General features: G+C 36.0%; 3 protein-coding genes across 4 annotated transcripts in view; 2 read left to right on the top strand and 1 right to left on the bottom strand.

The window, feature by feature from the left end:
* The window catches only part of LOC110460733, an 8,323-nt gene extending 5,007 nt beyond the window's left edge, over positions 1-3,316 (top strand). Inside the window, exon 2 of the mRNA XM_021513834.1 lies at positions 3,299-3,316. Within this exon, the coding sequence (XP_021369509.1) occupies positions 3,299-3,316 (18 nt within the window). The remainder of the gene's footprint in view (positions 1-3,298) is intronic.
* On the bottom strand, positions 2,831-6,774 carry LOC110460743 (potassium voltage-gated channel protein Shaw-like). The gene is made up of 2 exons (XM_021513848.1): positions 5,926-6,774; positions 2,831-5,172 (listed from the first exon to the last, which is right to left on the bottom strand). Exons 1-2 carry the CDS (start codon positions 6,406-6,408, stop codon positions 4,357-4,359), a joined length of 1,299 nt encoding a protein of 432 aa, XP_021369523.1. The 5' UTR covers positions 6,409-6,774; the 3' UTR covers positions 2,831-4,356.
* A 6,019-nt stretch (positions 6,775-12,793) lies between these two features.
* Positions 12,794-18,874, top strand: part of LOC110460726 (polymerase delta-interacting protein 2-like) — a 17,459-nt gene continuing 11,378 nt past the window's right edge. The window contains exons 1-4 of one of the 2 annotated variants that reach the window (XM_021513810.1): positions 12,794-12,912; positions 15,653-15,722; positions 16,329-16,429; positions 17,841-17,946. In XM_021513810.1, coding sequence (XP_021369485.1) covers positions 12,812-12,912; positions 15,653-15,722; positions 16,329-16,429; positions 17,841-17,946 — 378 coding nt within the window. In that variant the 5' untranslated portion in view covers positions 12,794-12,811. Of the gene's footprint in view, positions 12,913-15,652; positions 15,723-15,780; positions 16,056-16,328; positions 16,430-17,840; positions 17,947-18,874 lie in introns of those variants that run through there. The other variant, XM_021513809.1, reaches the window with a different exon arrangement.

Genomic DNA, 18,874 nt, shown 5'->3' with positions numbered 1-18,874 from the left:
AATGATATAGTCAAATGTCTTGGTCAATCAACAGAAGGGTCGTTATTTGTGGATGACTTCTTGATCTGTTACAGATCTAAGAACATGCACACGATAGAACGACAACTTCAACAGAGTTTAAACAAACTACAAAATTGGGCAGACGAAAACGGCTTCAAATTCTCTAAATCCAAAACTGTGTGCATGCATTTCTGTCAAAAACGAAAAGCACACAATGACCCAAATCTAACACTCGATGGCACTAGAATTCCTGTTGTTGAACAGACTAAATTTCTCGGCCTCATTTTTGATTCGAAACTCTCTTTCATACCACATATAAAGTATCTGAAGGATAAGTGTTCCAAGGCGTTAAACATTATACGAGTCCTTTCTCATACTGATTGGGGAGCGGATCGTGAAATGCTTTTGCGCCTATACAGATCACTTATTCGAACAAAACTGGATTATGGTTCTATGGTATACGGGTCAGCGCGCAGTTCGTACCTTCAGATGCTAGATCCAATCCATAACCAAGGGCTACGTCTTGCCCTGGGAGCTTTTCGAACAACACCTGTAAAAAGCCTGTACGTGGAAGCAAATGAACCATCCCTTTATGACAGAAGAATAAAACTTTCATTACAATTTGCAACTCAATTAAAATCAAACCCTAAAAATCCTGCTTTCAACCAAGTATTCAACCCCAAATACCAAAACATATTTACGCAAAACCAAAAACTTCTGCCAACATTTGGTATCCGAATTTTGAATTTCCTGCAAGAACTCAACATAAAATTGACGGACATAGCTGAATTTAACATATCTGATGTTCCTCCGTGGACCATTCAAACCCCCGATTTTAACTTTACATTACATGAGCGAGGGAAATCAAGTGTTATGCCCGAAGAACACAAATCCTCCTTTCGGGAATGCATTTCGAATTACCCTTCTCATACACAACTTTACACCGATGGCTCCAAAGAAGGTGAGAAAGTGGCAGCAGCCTGCTGTACTGCCAATACTTGCACTTCAGTCCGACTACCAGACGGCGCCTCCATCTTTTCTGCTGAAGCATGCGCCATTGGTTTGGCCCTCGACCATATCGATGAACACCGCATTAAAAAGGCAATTATTTGTTCAGACTCTCTATCTGTCCTACAGAGTTTACAGTTACGAGATCCTAAAAACACAATCGTACAAAACCTTGCTCATCGAATATCTCGTATATTAAAAAAGTCTAAAATAACTTTACTATGGATTCCGAGCCATGTCGGAATAAAAGGCAACGAATTTGCTGACAGGGAAGCAAAAAATGCATTGAATCTCGAACAAACAAATATCAAACTACCATACACAGATTTTAAACCTACTATTCGTACAGCCATTCAAAATGAATGGCAGAAACGCTGGTCTCTGGAGACCAACAACAAACTTTTTAAGATACAACCGAAACTTAAAACATCTATTCCCAGTCGGAAAGATCGTAGAGAGGAAGTTGTCCTCGCTCGGCTCCGCACTGGGCACACATATCCTACTCATTCGTACCTTTTAAAACGAGAAGATATACCTTCATGCCACGCATGTGACACTCCATTTACAGTGGAGCATTTTTTAATAGAATGTTCCGATTTTAAACACATTCGTGATAACTACTTCCGAGTCCCGGATATGAAAACACTTTTCAGTTCCGTGGATTCGAAGGCATTATTTAACTATTTGAAAGACATCGGTCTATTTTATAGACTCTGATGTCTTTTAACCCACCTTATCCTTTTTGACGTTATATATATATCGCATATTCCATATCATCTATTCGTTATCTCTTTTATTATTTTAACCCCCTTTTATTATTTTTAATTATCTACACATACAATGCGAATACTTTTAAAATGAACCATTTTATCTGATTTTATCTTCGCTATTCACATGTTTGTTAAAAAAGTAAAGTGAATAAATAAATCACCATGGCCCTAAATGACCACAGCCGTCGATGGGCCGTTAAACATAAACAAACAAACAAACAGTTTTGTGGCAATTTGCATACGTTATCTCTGCATCGCATGTTAACACTAGACGTACTAAAGAAATATATAAAACCTTTGTCAAGAGTCATGTTAGCATATCAGTATTTCTCTTAAGAGGTTGTTTTGGCAAATAAACAAGGTCTATTGACGAATGGTTGGCTCCTTATGTAAATGTTTCATTACAGAATATGTTTTCTGAGTAATAAGTACTCGGAACCTTGTTTAATAAAAATGGTCTGTGCTTTGATATATTGATTATATGTCTGAACTGGAGGTATATGGCTTTAATTTAGTAAAGGCTAATTGACAGCTGCCATTTATAGCAGAACTGTTTTTGATTACCTAGAGATTTATGAAACTTGTATGAGGTACAGACAATAAATTGCCTCAGGAAACCCCCTCAGCCTGAGATTTTCTTTAAAAATCATGTATTTTCACCATTTTCCTCAGATAGGTCTCGGATCCGCCACTGTAGATGGATTCCTAATTCACACAATCTATGAACATGTGTTGTCTGATGATGGGTACAGATATGTTACAACCTTGTCCAGGATATATAATTATATAAGAAGCTTTAGTATCGCGTCAGATACAGAAACAATATACTGAATGTCAGATAGAAATAAATATTTAGATGGTGATGTAAATTTGACAAAGGAGTTCCTTGAAATAATAATCTAGTTTCAATCTTAATCAACTACTCCGATAGATGAATCCTAACTACGAGAAATGAATCAAGTCAGTGGATTATTAGTAAAAGATTATCTTGTTTATCCCTCGACTTCAAAATGATGAGCAAAGTTGAATTTTTGTTTGACAATTCTCTTTTATTGACCAATAATATAAACATCACACACTGTACGTAACTACATCTACAACAGTTCGCTCTATTTATAATGACATAGATTACTTTCGCTTTACATATATTTTACATTAATATTAACTCAAGATCATCAATATAAATATTTTAGCTATTACGGACATGATACAAACATAAGATAAAACATGTTTAAGTTTTTATTTAACAAGATTATTCCTGACATCTCACCTATGAAAACTTCATAAACGGAATTACCAGAGTGGAGATGATAGTGAAGTGAAAGCCCAGTAATACGGTCGTGTGTGAAATGTTTTTTCTTTTCTTTTCGGAGTTGTCAATCTCCACACAAGCATATAAAAACACAAGAATTTTATAAATGAATATCCTAAACCATTACTAGCATCATGCATATGTAAACTACATACGTATTCTATTTTTTGTTTAGTTTGTGCTTGATTTTGAATATATTTTATTGTAGACACTAGACGACATATAACCCAAACTAAAAGTCCTATCCAATTAACATACAAACATGAAACATAATAAATTATTTCGATTATTTTACATCCACACTGAGAAAATTCATTCACCCCTAAAAATTTCATAATGAACTATTCCAACCATTGAATTGGAAGAGTTCAAATGTGTCTTCATGGGTGAATGATTTAATACATTGTTTATGTCGTTGCTTTCGCGGTAACTGGATTCGATCGTCCACATTAATTATTATTTTTTTAAGATGCATTGAATATACAATTAGTACATTTCAGCCTGCAATTTATTTGCATATGGTGATTTTGTGTATGTTAACGTCCACATCAATATTATGACTGTTATGTTATTGTAATAGTGCAGTTTTTAAACTACATACAACTGTACCATATGGCTACATTGTATATTCCCACCTGGGAGCTGTACTATCTGTTTACCTATAATTAAAGCTGATGTTATCTGATACATGAATGTCTGCCGGTACAAGATATAAATTACATTAATCAATTATCATAAATCTATGAAAATGCAATCAGCTCTACCTGATCAGTTAGTGTGAATAAAAGCAATGACTGCTGGTTTGTGATACCTGGAAAGATCGTTAAATAATCTGATGTGCTTTGTTATATTTCCGCTTAAAAATATAAATCTCAGAGAAATATATTCTTTGCATACAGTGTGTGGAACTATAGGACGATAACACAAATATAATAGTATTTGGGAAAACAAAGTGTTTCTACATCACCCAATGACTATAAACAGCAACTTCAAAAATCCAAGCAGCGAAAAGGAAATGTACTGTACATATCTAATAACAATACAAAAATGGGCCTTCATTCCTTACATTGTAAAACCCTTGCCAGCGAAAGCACAAGGAATACTTTTTTCTGTTAATACTCCAGTGATACAAAACATTACTCAGATAGCAGTCTCTTAATCGTATTGTTTTAAGAATAGATAAATTTAATGGTGTACATGATTGATCACATACTTACGAACAACACCTCACACTTGTGTATGACATAAAAAAACAATAACACAGATTTATGTATCAGACTCCTTTTGTTTCTGAAGTGATTTTATGTACCGTTCTCGATATTTATTGAACGTGTAGAAGTCACTGAAATTCGATGACGTCACAGCCATAGGAAGTGCAATGAGAAGAATTCCTGTCAAAGCACATAGCGCACCGATACAACAGCCTTGAGGGGTGGTCGGATAATAATCCCCATATCCCACTGTTGTCATGGTGACGATTGCCCACCAGAGGGACACAAAGACGTTTGGGAGTGTGACGTCGGAGTCTATCCCTAATTCCGCCATGTAAAGGAGGAGAGCAAATATGATAGCTACACAACCGAAAGACACTGCCAGGATAAACAGCTCTCTTGCACTAGATTTTAAGGACAGGAGTAAAAGCTTAACCCCGACGCTGTGATTAATAAGTCTGAAAACGCGCAATATTCTAACACAACATATTGTTGAGATGATAAACAGGACGGGGTATAACCCTTCTACTTCAAACAGGTATCGCTGCAGCTCCATCCATAAACCAATCCACTGGAACACCCAGGAGACCAACTCCACACAGTTTAGGAAGCTCCGCATGAAGGACTTCTTACTCGGAGCACAGAAGAATCGGACAAGCCAGTCAATCATAAAAATGACGTTACAGGCGCTGTCCAGTGCTACCGTGGCATAATGCGGACGTGTTGACCAGTACATGAAGGCGGTGTTTGACGTTACACTATACGGATAGGTTTTAGTAGTGTCCAACTTTACTCGGAAGGATGGGACGGTTGCCATGATGAACAGGAACGTCGATAAAAGGATCGTCACACAGAGTACCCCGTACCATACCTATAAGGTATAGAAAAAAAAGTAGACTTAATTACAATGTGGATGGCTAAATTATATTAGAATATGTTTTTGATATTTTAACAGTTATGTGATATCATGTCTCTACACATGAAACATTAAATCGGCAAAACACTATTACACTTAAATTAATCTAAGTGACCACTAAAAATGACAAGATGTTTGATAGTCGTCCGACCAAACAGTTTGGCGTTATAAATGGATTTTGCAAAGGAGAATATAAAAAAAAGTAATTAGGAAAAGAAGAAAAGTGATTTTAAAGTAATTATTGGCGGTCAGCGAGGTCTCTGATTCATTACATGTACTTTGACATTTTTGCAGCAATAACAAACAATATTCGAATTTACTAGCTCGTATCATGTGCAATAGTGGTTTTATTTTCAAAAATAATTTTTGTTTTCTTATCTTGCGTTTCAATCAAAAACATTACTTCTTGCATTGGTTGTTACAATGATAACAGTAAAGGCCATCACCCAGATTTCGTGTAGCGAACTTTGGTCAATATTGTTTGATATCTCTATTTTGTTTTAGATATTCATGTTTTGATAAAAAGATAAAAACAATTTGTTAAGAAAGACAATACAGAAAAAAACATTTGCTGTAAGTAAAACATGTTCCCATTGGGTTTCACATAACAATCGAGATACACGTTATTGTTGGGACTACTTTTATATCATATGTGCCACCGTTTGTTCTATTTCATGTTAAACCTTTGGAACATGTCCTTTTTTTTACCTTTCCTATACGTGTCGAGTTGTCGTTCAACGCACTGTAGATACAAGACCTAGAACATCCGCTGACAGGTTCATCCAGTTCTGGTAACTGTAAATGTCCGGTTCTGTGTGTGTGTATAGCGTCACAAGGCATATGACTGAGCAGTGTATCCATTGTTGTCACATCCTCTTCTGTTCTATAAAACACCTTCCAGCAACATTTTCCCAGTTTGCATTGTGGGATTCCCCAGAATTCCAAATCACTTTGAAATTTCTCTGTGCAGACGTTTCCAGGGACATGAAGATTCCCGGTGTCGAGATAGTCGAGCACCGCATCAAACACGACAGCACTTTTGTTAAAATAAAACTCGTCTTTTTCTCTGTTATAATACTTGGAGCTGTCATTAAGCTGAGCCAGTGGCGAGTGCGACTTGACGCTGACGTTCACAAAATCTTGTTCGACCACGAATATAGTTCCTCGGACATTCAGAGTAATATAGCCCATCTTTGATAACAAACTTTAAAAATTTGAAATTGTACACGTTTTCGTCGGTAGCTGCGATGTTAGCGTTAAAACTTCTTATTCAGATTACGAATCATCCCTGTTTGATCTCGACTGATACTTGTCCGATATTAGTGACATCCGTTTTCTTTTTATCCTAGAAAGACAGTCTGATCCCGAGATGATAACAATGTCCTCTGTTCGTCTGATCTCAGAGGTTTGCGTTTGCTCTGAGTGACAACTGCTCGCGTCTGCTCTCAGTGGCAACACTTTTCGTCTGATCTCACTGACAACTGCTCGTTTCTTATCTGAATGGCAACCAATTTAGTCTGATCGCAGTGACAACTGTCCGCTTCTGATCACAGTGAAAATATTTTTCGTTAGTTTTCAATAATAGAACAATGCGTATGCGATTGCACAGGGGGCCGAGTACATGGAATATATGGTATTATATTACTATATCCGGGTTAACAATAGGACTAATGATGTAGTAATAAAGCACTGTAGCATGATCGTATTATTGACACGCTGCAGCAGTAACTGGTACACATTTCAGTAAACTTTTTGGTTTACAGAGAAATTCAACTTAGTTACCAAAAACAAAACCTCCAATCTATGAACTTCGTATCCGTAGGAGATCAGAATCACTTTGGAGTCAGAATTCCTATTTCGCAATCAAAGAATCCTTCTACAAAGTAAGTGATGTTTATCATGATGAAGCTAACAATGCCTTATGTAGACACATCAGTTCCACCGACGGCTGATGAGCGTTCCGGACTCTCTGTGGACTTTTATCATCAACCAGAACTAATATTTACACGTATGATGCTGCCAATACTACCCATATCACATTCAGTTTGGAGTAGATTGTTATCTGAAGCGCTGCTATTGTTCTGTTGTTATGCAGTATGTATGCAACTCCAAGTTACTTGTGTTGCAAACCGTTAATTGTTTGGACTGTATGCCAGAAAATTAAAAATATAAAACAATGTCATCACATCAGGAAAAGAGAAATGTGTGCTTGAATCTTTCTGTTTTTGTTTAGTATTGTATTATTCAACCTCCTATCAACAGTTTTTCTAGTAAACTGCCAATTTCTCGTTGCGGGGACGAAAGCAAATATTAAACGGGGAACTAATGAACATGAACACAATTCTAGGTTTAGTCTTAGAATCTACATGACAGGACAAAAAATATGCAATTAAAATCAGGAAAAATCCATGTTTGAGTGAAGCTGTTTTTGAATATAGACCAGTAATGTGTCGTAGAGATGAACGTGTAGCACACCAATGCTTGATAAAGAAGGAAAACATCATACAATTAAGATCTGGAATTTATTTTTGATTAAATCGAAGCTGATTTTGATTGCAGGCCATTATTGTGATGTTGAGATGAAAACGTAGCACGCAAATGCTTGATAAAGTAGGAAACCACAATGAAACGTTAATGTTAAGTATGAAATAATCCGTATTATGCCATACCCATTTAAAACCGTTGTAGGATTCCCACCACATATTCCTGATATCCCCTAGAGTCATTAGACGTATACGGTGCAGTCTTGCTATGAGCTCGATTTTAGGATTGATTACCAATACATTTGTTCACTTGATTCCAATCTTTGTTTATAAACAAGGATGACACTTATCTAATTAGCCAATTTAATTAGCGGATTTAAATAAACTCGAAGAAATAATGGTTTCATTGTGAATTTTATTCATGAAAAAGCGTAAAATGTCCATCGATTGTTAATTGAGTATTCGCTGTTAACGTCCCAGTAGATATTCCGCCAACAGTCAGGGTACTGCCCTCTTAGTTTGAAGAGAAATGAATAGGAGGAAAAGGAAAATGTCTTTAAAATATCTAAAAACAAATTATGCACACCGCATTATGACTGAATACTGGTCATTCCAAAACGTTGATTTTCCACACAGAATCTAGTGTTAAATGATAAACAAATAGATTTAGACTAAAACTCAAGCGTCAGTAATGGTAGCGATGAAACAACTGGAACACTGACCAAACTCTCTTTAGAACAAGACATCCGCTAACACGATGATAAGAATAATTACAGATGAGTTATATTTGAGTTGCCAAATAACTTAAAATGTTCCAAACAATACGTAGAAATACAACAAAGGGAGAGTGTGCATATAAAACCCCTAGGCTGTAGCAGATAACGTGTTGTTAATCTAGTTTTTTCTCTTAAACTGAGCTAGGATAAATTCAGCTACAACGTTTCGGACAAATCCTGGGAGTGATCATCCACCAACAGAGTCAACACCTTGTTACGTAAAATAAGTACTAGTTATACAAAGTATGCATATAAGATCAAAGCTGAAGTCACTAAAAGTAATTTTGAAAAGAAAACCAAACGAAGAACGGATTGATTTACATCTGCATATTACGTCTCTGATACAAATATGTAATGTAAATCTGTACTATAAGCATTTCCTACATTAATTGTTGCCTACTTTACTTTATTCGCAAGAGGATTTACTTGTTGATAATACGTGTGTGTGGGGAGGGGGGGAGCCCGGAATGGTGACATGGAGATCAACACCAAGTAAGTCATATTTAAAACAAGTTACTGATCAATCTTAAAGCCAATGCAAAAAACTGATTGCACCTATCTATCCTCAATATGTTATCAATAGGTATTGTGTTCATAAAACACATCATATTCAAGAGAGCAAAGTCTCTTCTCAAACAAAAAGATGAAAACAACGGAATGTGTTTCTGAGTATGAAAATATGAGAATAGTTAAGGAAAGAAAAATTCAGAAAACTTGTGTGTGTGTGGNTGAGAATATTAACAGTATATACAGTAAAAAAAATCGAAATGCCAAACAAAAACAAATGATGAAAAGAAGTCAAAATCATCGACAAATTTTGAGAAATGTCAACAGCAAATTATTTAATAAGAATATTAGTACGAAATTCAAAGTGCCAGCAATCGATACGGTCTTTGTATATTTTTTTTCCCGACAATTCCCGAAGACGGACTTGTTGTAAATGCAATTTTTAATGCTGGTACGATTAACACCGCTGGGCATTGGAATTATGTTCCAGATGTTGTTGGTATGTCATACAAAATTACTACATGTTGCAATTATCATAACTACATACTACAAACAAGCAAACACTGACAGACCAATCAGTATATCGATTGATCTACAGAAGATTCCACTGGAACAGAAACAATAACACTCTACAAACATCTACAGCCACCTGATGTATACATGTACATCACAAGCCAAGTCAAGTGTGTCATATATCAAAATTACATCGAACAAGTATATAGTTACACAGTGTACAATCATATAGTTACGTAACAGGGATCAATCATCTTAATGTAAAAATATATAGACCATATCATAATTTTGTTAAGAACAGCTATTTAACATAATAATTTAATAAATTAAAACAAACTATCACATGTGCCAATCCAGAGAGCTAGTGATTGGGACAGCCACTACCTAACAAACTCCTGGATTTTGTCCTTACATATTAAATACTATAATAGTTAAAAGGTTTCTTTTACATTTACTGCCTCAAAACATGAGGACTTTAGAAAAGAAAAAAGAAAAAAAAAGAAAAACAAATGGTCATAAATAAAATGAATGATTTCCTAGTTCTACATTGTAGTGAAATTTAGGTTTCCAAGGGTTGGGGAGCCCCCTATCAGCGAGGTCTGCTAATTTCACACTAACTAGTTGCTAATTATAATTTAAACGGAAGATTATTTTCATAAAAAATGTTTCTGATTGACACCTGGTATCATATTTAATAAATGCGTAAAATAGAAAATGTAATTGTATATGATATTCAGCCTAAAATGGCTTACAAGACACTGTTTATAATTATAATTAATCATATAGACTGCTACGTCTTCTGTACATAATATATAAGTGGTTTGCAAACGGAATTTGTAATTCCTCGGAAGACTTTATAAAATTAGATTTGTCAGTGTTATTAAGACTTGCAAAATCATTTCTTACATTATTTACTACATCAAATAAGGATGATCTTATATCATTATATACATCACATTCAATTAAAAAGTGTAATTCATCCTCTATACAGTTACATTTGTATATATCTTACACAAACGTTCCTCTAGTGGAATCACAGGTTTGGCGTATCTGCCAGTTTCTACTGCTAGATGTAGAGAGCCACATCTAAAATTATCATTATATGTCGTAGTGTCAAACAGAAAATCCTTCATCAAAACTCAATTTCCAACGCCAGGGAAACAACTTGATATGTTTTACATGCATTTAGTCGTAGTTGAAATATGTCATATTCATTCTTATTTGAGTTAATTGAGTTTATTTCAGTAAATTCTGCAGATATTGCTGCAGATATTGCAGAAAAGGAAATTATGCATTCATATGCAGAGTTGAACTTTTGTAACCTACCGAATTGCCGTCTTAATTTTACACCGCAAACTACTTTATTAATATTTGTTATTTCCGCAATGTAATATTCCTCTAGATTTCATCATAATTAGAAGGAACTGATGAAGTAGGCTTTGGTAAAACAAAGCTTACACAAAGTAACTCTGATGACATCCTCAAATTGGATGGATTCAACATTTAAAAAGAAAACAGCAAATCACACGAAATGTCCATCATGACTCGGCAAGGAATTTCAGAAATAATTTTCATATTCCAACCTGCAACCCATCAGTTTATTTGAGTGCATGGCGACAAATCAGAACTAGCACGAAACGACCAGACAAATGATTGCAGTTGTATACATGTCATACCAATAGTCTTAATCTTAATCCAGCATCGCCGGTGTCATAAGGTACGAGGTCTACATGTACATGTAAGTTGGGCAGTCGCTAGGTACATTTGCTGGTCGCAGATCAGTGGTGTTTTGCTCCAGGTACTCCGGTTTTCCTCCACCATCAAACCCTGACTTGTCCCTAAATGACCATAGCTGATAATCACCGCTTTATGTCCATTTGAGGTTTTTGGTGTTACACTTCATGTGTTCTGGTAAGTATATGAAATAGCAAATTAAAATATAAAGCCCTCACCTTTGTGTGTTCTTAATCCAACGAGAAATCCTACTAGATGCATGTGATTAGAGATTCTCTAATCACACGCATCTAGTAGGATTTATCGTTTTTGGAATGACAAGCGCATATATATGGAAGCGAAACTTTTCTTTGAAACCGTACAATTATGTGCAGGAAACGAATGGAATAAAAGTTGAAGGGAGGAAGCTTTTTAACATTGACATGATGACGCACAAGTAAATTCTTGCCGGCAGCTGAGATATTAGCTTTTTTATGTAAATTTGCTTCTTCCACTCACAAAACAATGATTCATTGGTTATCTTTTGAAACAGTTATGATCACGTAAACAGGGGAGGGGGTTTACAATTTCGTTAACAGTGTAAATAGTGATAGCTTCAGCATTTTTTTCACTTCTTGGATTTCCTAAACATAAAATGACTATTTATTATTAATTCTTATTCTTATGTTACCATTACTATTTTGCACAATTTTCACAAGTTATAAACTTAAGATTCAGCTCGGATTTCCCTTTTGAGATAGTTTTGTCACGAAAACTCGTGTTTTTGTGTACATTGTACATAATAAGCTTTAGTTTTATCTTTTTATCCTTTGGTAAAATTTTGGGTTAAATAGTATCTTATAACTTCAACTTCAACTTCAACGGGATACTCTAAAACGTTCAATATACTGAACATTATTTAGAGGCGTCAGAAAGATCGGTGAAAAACAGGTATCGGGGTTTTTTTTTTTTTTTTTTTTTTAGAACTATGCGATAAAAACAACATCGACGCTTAGAATTTGAAAGACATGAGATTTGCCTTCAGTGTTAAGAGGTCTGCACCATCGGCGATGAAGGTTGGGAGGCTGTTCCAGGTACGAATTGCTCTAGGAATGAGTGAATCTGCATGATAATTTGTGGAGCTGTCTGGATCTGGAATTTGTGTTGTCGGGTTCGCTGGAGAATTTGGAGGTTGCCATCATATGCCAAAAGGCCGTTTATGATTTTATATAGTAATATGGTGGAAATCATATTACGGCGTGATAGAGTCTGGTAGATCATTTATATAGATTATAAAAAGGCAGGGCCCAATGACTGAGCCATGGGGCACTCCAGATCTAGAGATGACAGGAGTCAGGTCGAAGATGTACTTAATTACAGCAACTTTCTGACTACGGTCAAGGAGAAAAATTTGGACCCAAGCAATGATTTTGCTGTGAATGCCAAAACGAGTGAGTTTTAGAATGATTCGGTCATGGCCATTGACCAAATAAATTGCATTTGAAAAAAAAAGATAAGATGATAAAGCCATTTAAATTTCCGGATGTCGGTACTGAATTCGTTCCTAAAATTGCAGACGTTTGTTTTACTTCCGGGAAAATAATGGCCAAGGACATATTTCGAGGTGGATTTGGACGGTTGTGTTGGCGTATGACTGCTAATCTGAACACTGAATTGCAGCATGGGAAACGTTTTTATGCAGCGTATGTATCATGACAGTACATTTTTCAAGTGTTTAATTTCCACTGTCAATACAAACGCGGCAATATGCTAGTTGGCTCATGGCCTATATATAAGGTTTCCCTGTCAGGAATCGTGTGTACCAGTCCGGCGGAAGGGACTATAAACGGTGACAGCCACCCAGTGTCCTGTGTGGGAAGGTCCAACCTGCACGTAAAAGACCCCTTTGTGTATTGTCGTAAGAGTATGCGCGTTACCGCCGTCATAAAGGATAGGGATAGGTTAGATTTAATTATTTTACTAAGATTATGAGACGAACTTCCAAAAAATATAGAACCAAAATAAAACACAATAGAGTAGGATAGGGTCATATGACACCCTGGATATGGTAGCCAGGCCCTACCCCTTCATCCACGCCGTACTAGAAATCTTGATATGATACGGCTAGCTTAATTCCTGTAGGAACTCTAGCTATCTTAATAAGACATTTATAACGATTTAGTACATCACATGATAATTTCTAGGATAGCTATTGGATAACTACCCTTGTTCTATTTGGTATAGATAGCATCCGCCCTTGACAACGGGAACTATACCTGGAGACTGGCACTATACCTTTTTTGGGACCGCTGAGACTGCGGGAAAAGTTGCGTGACGCTAAGAGTTGCACCCCTTCTCCTAGGGGCGCTGCATATATTTCTACTTTCACTTCATTATGGTCCTTAAAGACTTCCTACTGGAAAGGGGAACCGTATGTGACCTAGCGGTGTTTCAATTCAGTGAATTGAATAGGCAACAAAAAAAAAGAGATCTACTCAAAAAAATATCTTATTGCCATTTGTTGTAAATTATTAAATACGTTACTTTTTATTGTCAAATGACAGTCATGTGATGTACTAAATCTATTATGACCCTTTCCATCGGGAACAGTTTTCTTCTTATAGTGTTGTCTGGAGAGGTATAGTGCCCTCGCCTAACGGAACAGGCACTATGCCTCCTCAGAAAACACTATAAGAGAAAAGTTCCCTCTGGAAAGGGCCATAATAAAATAATAAATCTATGAGTTCCAACAGGAATTTGGCTAGCAACAACACAACACATTCTATCACCAACCGATGTATTTATATCAGGTTTTTTAGTTGGATCGTATAGCGGAATCATTTATTTATTGGGATTTACAAGTTTCGTTGGCGATATCAATGTTCAATCACTATAAACCATGCGAGTACTTTGAACACTTACCGTCCTCCATTTCATACATATCTATAAAGGAGCTGTGCAGGAACTCTATCGTTAAAAATCTTTGATTTAGATAAAGTTCCTACAGGAATTAGGCAAGCGACAACATAATACATTCTATCACCAACCCCACCCGCCCACCCCCCTGAGGGTATAGGTAACTTCCCTCATGTCGACAGAACACAGACCTCCGTCAGTGAGACGAAACCTGAATGGGTGGAGTCATGTAGACGATAAACCTGTCAACCAACCAACCAACCAATCAAATCGTGTAGTTTTTCATAGTCAGGTACCTTGCTCCTGCCCAGTCTGATATAATCAAGATCTCAAGTTCTCATTGAACTAAAAATGTTACTTATTCAACATGTCCCTTGTTGAAGGACAAAGAGGGATCTGATTTTAACTGGATTGGTTTACTTTGGACCCATGCTCAGTGAGCAACTGCAGCTGGATCAGAATCATAATTTTCCCAACAAATTCCCGTCCTGTATGAAACGTTTCAGGGTTAAAGCATTGCAGAAATGTAGCAAATTACCGTTTCCAGTTTATCAAACTGCTGTATACACTATCAGCTGCCTTATGTAGAAGGAAGGATACATGTACCTCAGCAAATGTTTGACTGACATTGCATAAATTAAATTTTAGGCCATTTTTCGGTACATTTATTTCGCGTTTTACCGAGTGCCAAAATGTATTGAATATTTGAGAATAAAACACTGTAAATTAAATATTACAGTGTATAAAAACTAAACTAACACTTCTTGCACATAAACAGTTTTTCTATACTTTTTCAGTAATAATTTTGCACGAATCGCTCTATTTCTGCATCAAGTTCCGAAGCTGTCACTTTCAAAATTGTCGTCATTTTGGAATCAGCAGTAGATCTAAGTAAAATTGCATAATAATTTTTATTGAAATATCATGACAGTGTAGATCTTGTTCTATAGTCACTATTTAGTGCCAATTAAGGTAGGTGTGCGGTCCATTTCTGCATTTTGTTTCTACTTTTCAATCATTCAACTTCATTTCAGCACTTTTCTGTCATTACCATAACCCTAATATTGCGAAAAGGTTAGAGGTATTGAAGGAAAAGAGTAGCGGTATGTACAATTTAGATTTGCAGTTCCTAAGCATGCATGTATCTGGCTAATTTACACAGTATAAAGGTAAGCCAAATCACGTTGTACATGTTTATAGAACGAATGACAATTTTATAGAATCACATCTGTTAGTGATTCTCTCGTTTCCATTGAAAAACAGGGATGCTTTTTTTTTCTTGACCAACCTGAGAGTTGGTGAAAAGGAACATTGTTTATTGACTTATGATTCCAAGTGACTTGTTTTAATGTCTTTGTTGATTTTGTTGTACTTGCATCCCATTATCTGTACCTGGTCAGTCTATTAGCACTTTTATGAAATAGCACACCAACTCTTTTACATTTACATTCATGTGAATTCAGCATTGATACAAAACCTAATGTTACTGATCATGTATACGTAACATACAATTACTATTACATACAGGTCTGGACTGCAGGAGTTTGGAAAGTGTGAGGAGACGAGAAGTGCAGACATTCCCTATGACCCCGGACAGGTATGTGTTACCAGACATTCCCTATGTTCCAGGACAGGTATGTGTTACCAGACATTCCCTATGACCCAGGACAGGTATGTGTTACCAGATATTCCCTATGTTACAGGACAGGTATGTGTTACCAGACATTTCCTATGTTCCAGGACAGGTATGTGTTACCAGACATTCCCTATGACCCCGGACAGGTATGTGTTACCAGACATTCCCTATGACCCAGGACAGGTATGTGTTACCAGACATTCCCTATGTTACAGGACAGGTATGTGTTACCAGACATTTCCTATGTTCCAAGACAGGTATGTGTTACCAGACATTCCCTATGACCCCGGACAGGTATGTGTTACCAGACATTCCCTATGACCTAGGACAGGTACAGTATGTGTTACCAGACATTCCCTATGACCCAGGACAGGTGTTGCCTTTACAAACAGGTCACTTATATTGCTGTTTAAAACTTATCAACATTGTAAAGCTGAACTGCTTGAAGATCATGATCCTTCATGATGTGTAATAATTTTTCAAGTTTTCAAGAATTATTGCTAAATAATAAATTGTCATATATCAATCTGTAATATTGAGTTTTAAGTTTTAATGTTTGCATTGCAGCTGTTCCTTCACAAATCCTTTTTGTACCGAGGTATAGTTCTGTTCTCCTGGAACAGCAGTGTCATCACACACACTTCAGACAAACAGAAAGATAAAACCAGGTAAGTTATAATTAAAACTCCACAATTTTCTTCTAGAGTCAATTATCGGTTAACAAACAAATGTAACAAAAGAGGAAAAATGCACAGCCAGACCGGGGTTTGAACCCGGGACCCTCAGAACTTTAGACAGACATTCTACCAATTCAATTGAGCTATCTGTTTGCCGACGATCGACCAGTCCAGTTCCGCTCTATTCCTCCCTCCTTTTTCTAAGTCTTCGTCCCCGTAGACACAACTATTTACAACCCAGGTTCGGTTATCCCCTTGACAAGCATACACCAAATGCTTGAAACAAGGGTTGGTCACAGGCACCACTGTAACAGGAAAGGAAAAATGCACGGCAAGAGCGAGGTTCAAACCAGGGGCCCTCAGAACTCTAGACAGACGCTCTAATAATTGAGCTACATATACCTGGTCGCCGATGATCAGTAGAAATATGAAAATTTAAACTGATCAGAAACACATATGATCATTTTATCTTTTCATATATGTCTATTTCTATCATCAAAACAAATCACTGAATACTTAATTTTGCTAGAAATGTACTTTCGCCCATTTTTGGTTCTTAAGGCGATCTATATATATACATGTATGTAATATAGAAGATACAGCACCAGAATATAGTGTTGTAATTGGTTGGGCTTAAATTATGATGATCATACATTTGTAGTGGCCATCATGTCCGACCCTTTGAAATATTCTTTATTTTTGATTAAATAAAAATATTACGATAGCTGCTTAAAGATGCTTTGGAATAGTAAATATACTCTTTGTTATATCTCTTCTGTTGTAAGTATTAAATGTCTTTTCTCCTTTGCTGTTAAAATATATACAGATGTCATTTCTCCATTGTTGAAAATATATACAGATGTCATTTCTCCATTGTTGATAATATATACAGATGTCATTTCTCCATTGTTGTTAATATACACAGATGTCATTTCTCCATTGTTGTTAATATACACAGATGTCATTTCTCCATTGTTGAAGATAAGATAGTAAAGATAAATGTTATTTAGAATCCATGGACATAAACAACAAACAATAACAAAGTCAGATGTCATTTCTTCTTCATTTGTTGTAAATATACAGGTGCAATGTCTCCTTGTTGTAAATATACAGGTGCAATGTCTCCTTGTTGTAAATATACAGGTGCAATGTCTCCTTGTTGTAAATATACAGGTGCAATGTCTCCTTGTTGTAAATATACAGGTGCAATGTCTCCTTGTTGTAAATATACAGGTGCAATGTCTCCTTGTTGTAAATATACAGGTGCAATGTCTCCTTGTTGTAAATATACAGGTGCAATGTCTCCTTGTTGTAAATATACAGGTGCAATGTCTCCTTGTTGTAAATATACAGGTGCAATGTCTCCTTGTTGTAAATATTCTGATGCCATTTTCCTTTGTAGTAAAAATGCAAATGTCAAATCCCACATCCCTGACAGTAAACGGATGAAGAGAAATTTCCAACAGTATTATATGGCACTGACCGATCCTCGGGATTCTCCATATAAGGTAAATAGGAGTTTAAATACCCTTACTTGCTTTGGTCATGTCCTGCTGTAGTTTTGTTCCCAGAACAATGAGGGATTTATACTGTTTCAGGTCTATTTGTTTTTAAACTAGTTATACCGATGGTAATCATAGCTACTCTGGTTTTTCCACCACAGTGTTTTCCAAAACTTTTCTCAAATCCATCAGATTAACAATGTAAAACAGTGCACTGCACAATTATTGAAGATCTGCACTGCAATGTGTATTTAGGTGACATTGACCTCCTCCCTCCCCTTGGTGAAAGGTCAAACAAGTGCAAAGATAATATGCTTATTTACTTACATTGAGAGGCATACGTTGTATGTTTGTTCTCTGAAAAAAATATGAAGTTGGTAATTTATTATTTTTATTGTTCAGACTCACAAAGTTCGACTTCCTGTATCTATGATAATTAAATTGGTTCAGTGTCCAGATATCATTTGTACCCTAGCTGTTTTGACCAATAACTAGAGTTGTTGAAGGCTGCTGATCATTCTAATTTCATTCATCACAAGGTGCTTTTTGGTAGATTAGACTTTGATGTCAGATGGATTCTTTGTATAGATATGTATGTTTAATGAGATGGCTGATTGGTTGAATGTTCCTTAGAATAGCCTTCTCCATATATATAATCTACAGGTTATGTAAAATGTTCCATAGAATAGCCTTCTCCATATATATAACCTACAGGTTATGTAAAACGTTCAATGGAATAGCCTTCTCCATATATATAATCTACAGGTTATGTAAAACGTTCCATAGAATAGCCTTCTCCATATATATAATCTACAGGTTATGTAAAACGTTCCATAGAATTGCCTTCTCCATATATCTAATCTATAGGTTATGTAAAACGTTCCATAGAATAGCCTTCTCCATATATATAATCTACAGGTTATGTAAAACGTTC

This window comes from Mizuhopecten yessoensis, unplaced genomic scaffold (genome assembly GCF_002113885.1).
Source record: "Mizuhopecten yessoensis strain PY_sf001 unplaced genomic scaffold, ASM211388v2 scaffold10477, whole genome shotgun sequence".
NCBI classification, from domain to species: Eukaryota; Metazoa; Mollusca; class Bivalvia; order Pectinida; family Pectinidae; genus Mizuhopecten; species Mizuhopecten yessoensis.
This window is presented reverse-complemented; position numbering and strand designations above follow the sequence as displayed.

Bases quoted from the DNA above. Each gene is read 5' to 3' on its own strand.
- LOC110460743 (XM_021513848.1), bottom strand. From the start codon at position 6,408: ATGGGCTATATTACTCTGAATGTCCGAGGAACTATATTCGTGGTCGAA. The intron at 5,173-5,925 runs GTAAAAAAAAGG...TATACCTTATAG, and splicing joins ACTCGACACGTATAGGAAAG to GTATGGTACGGGGTACTCTG.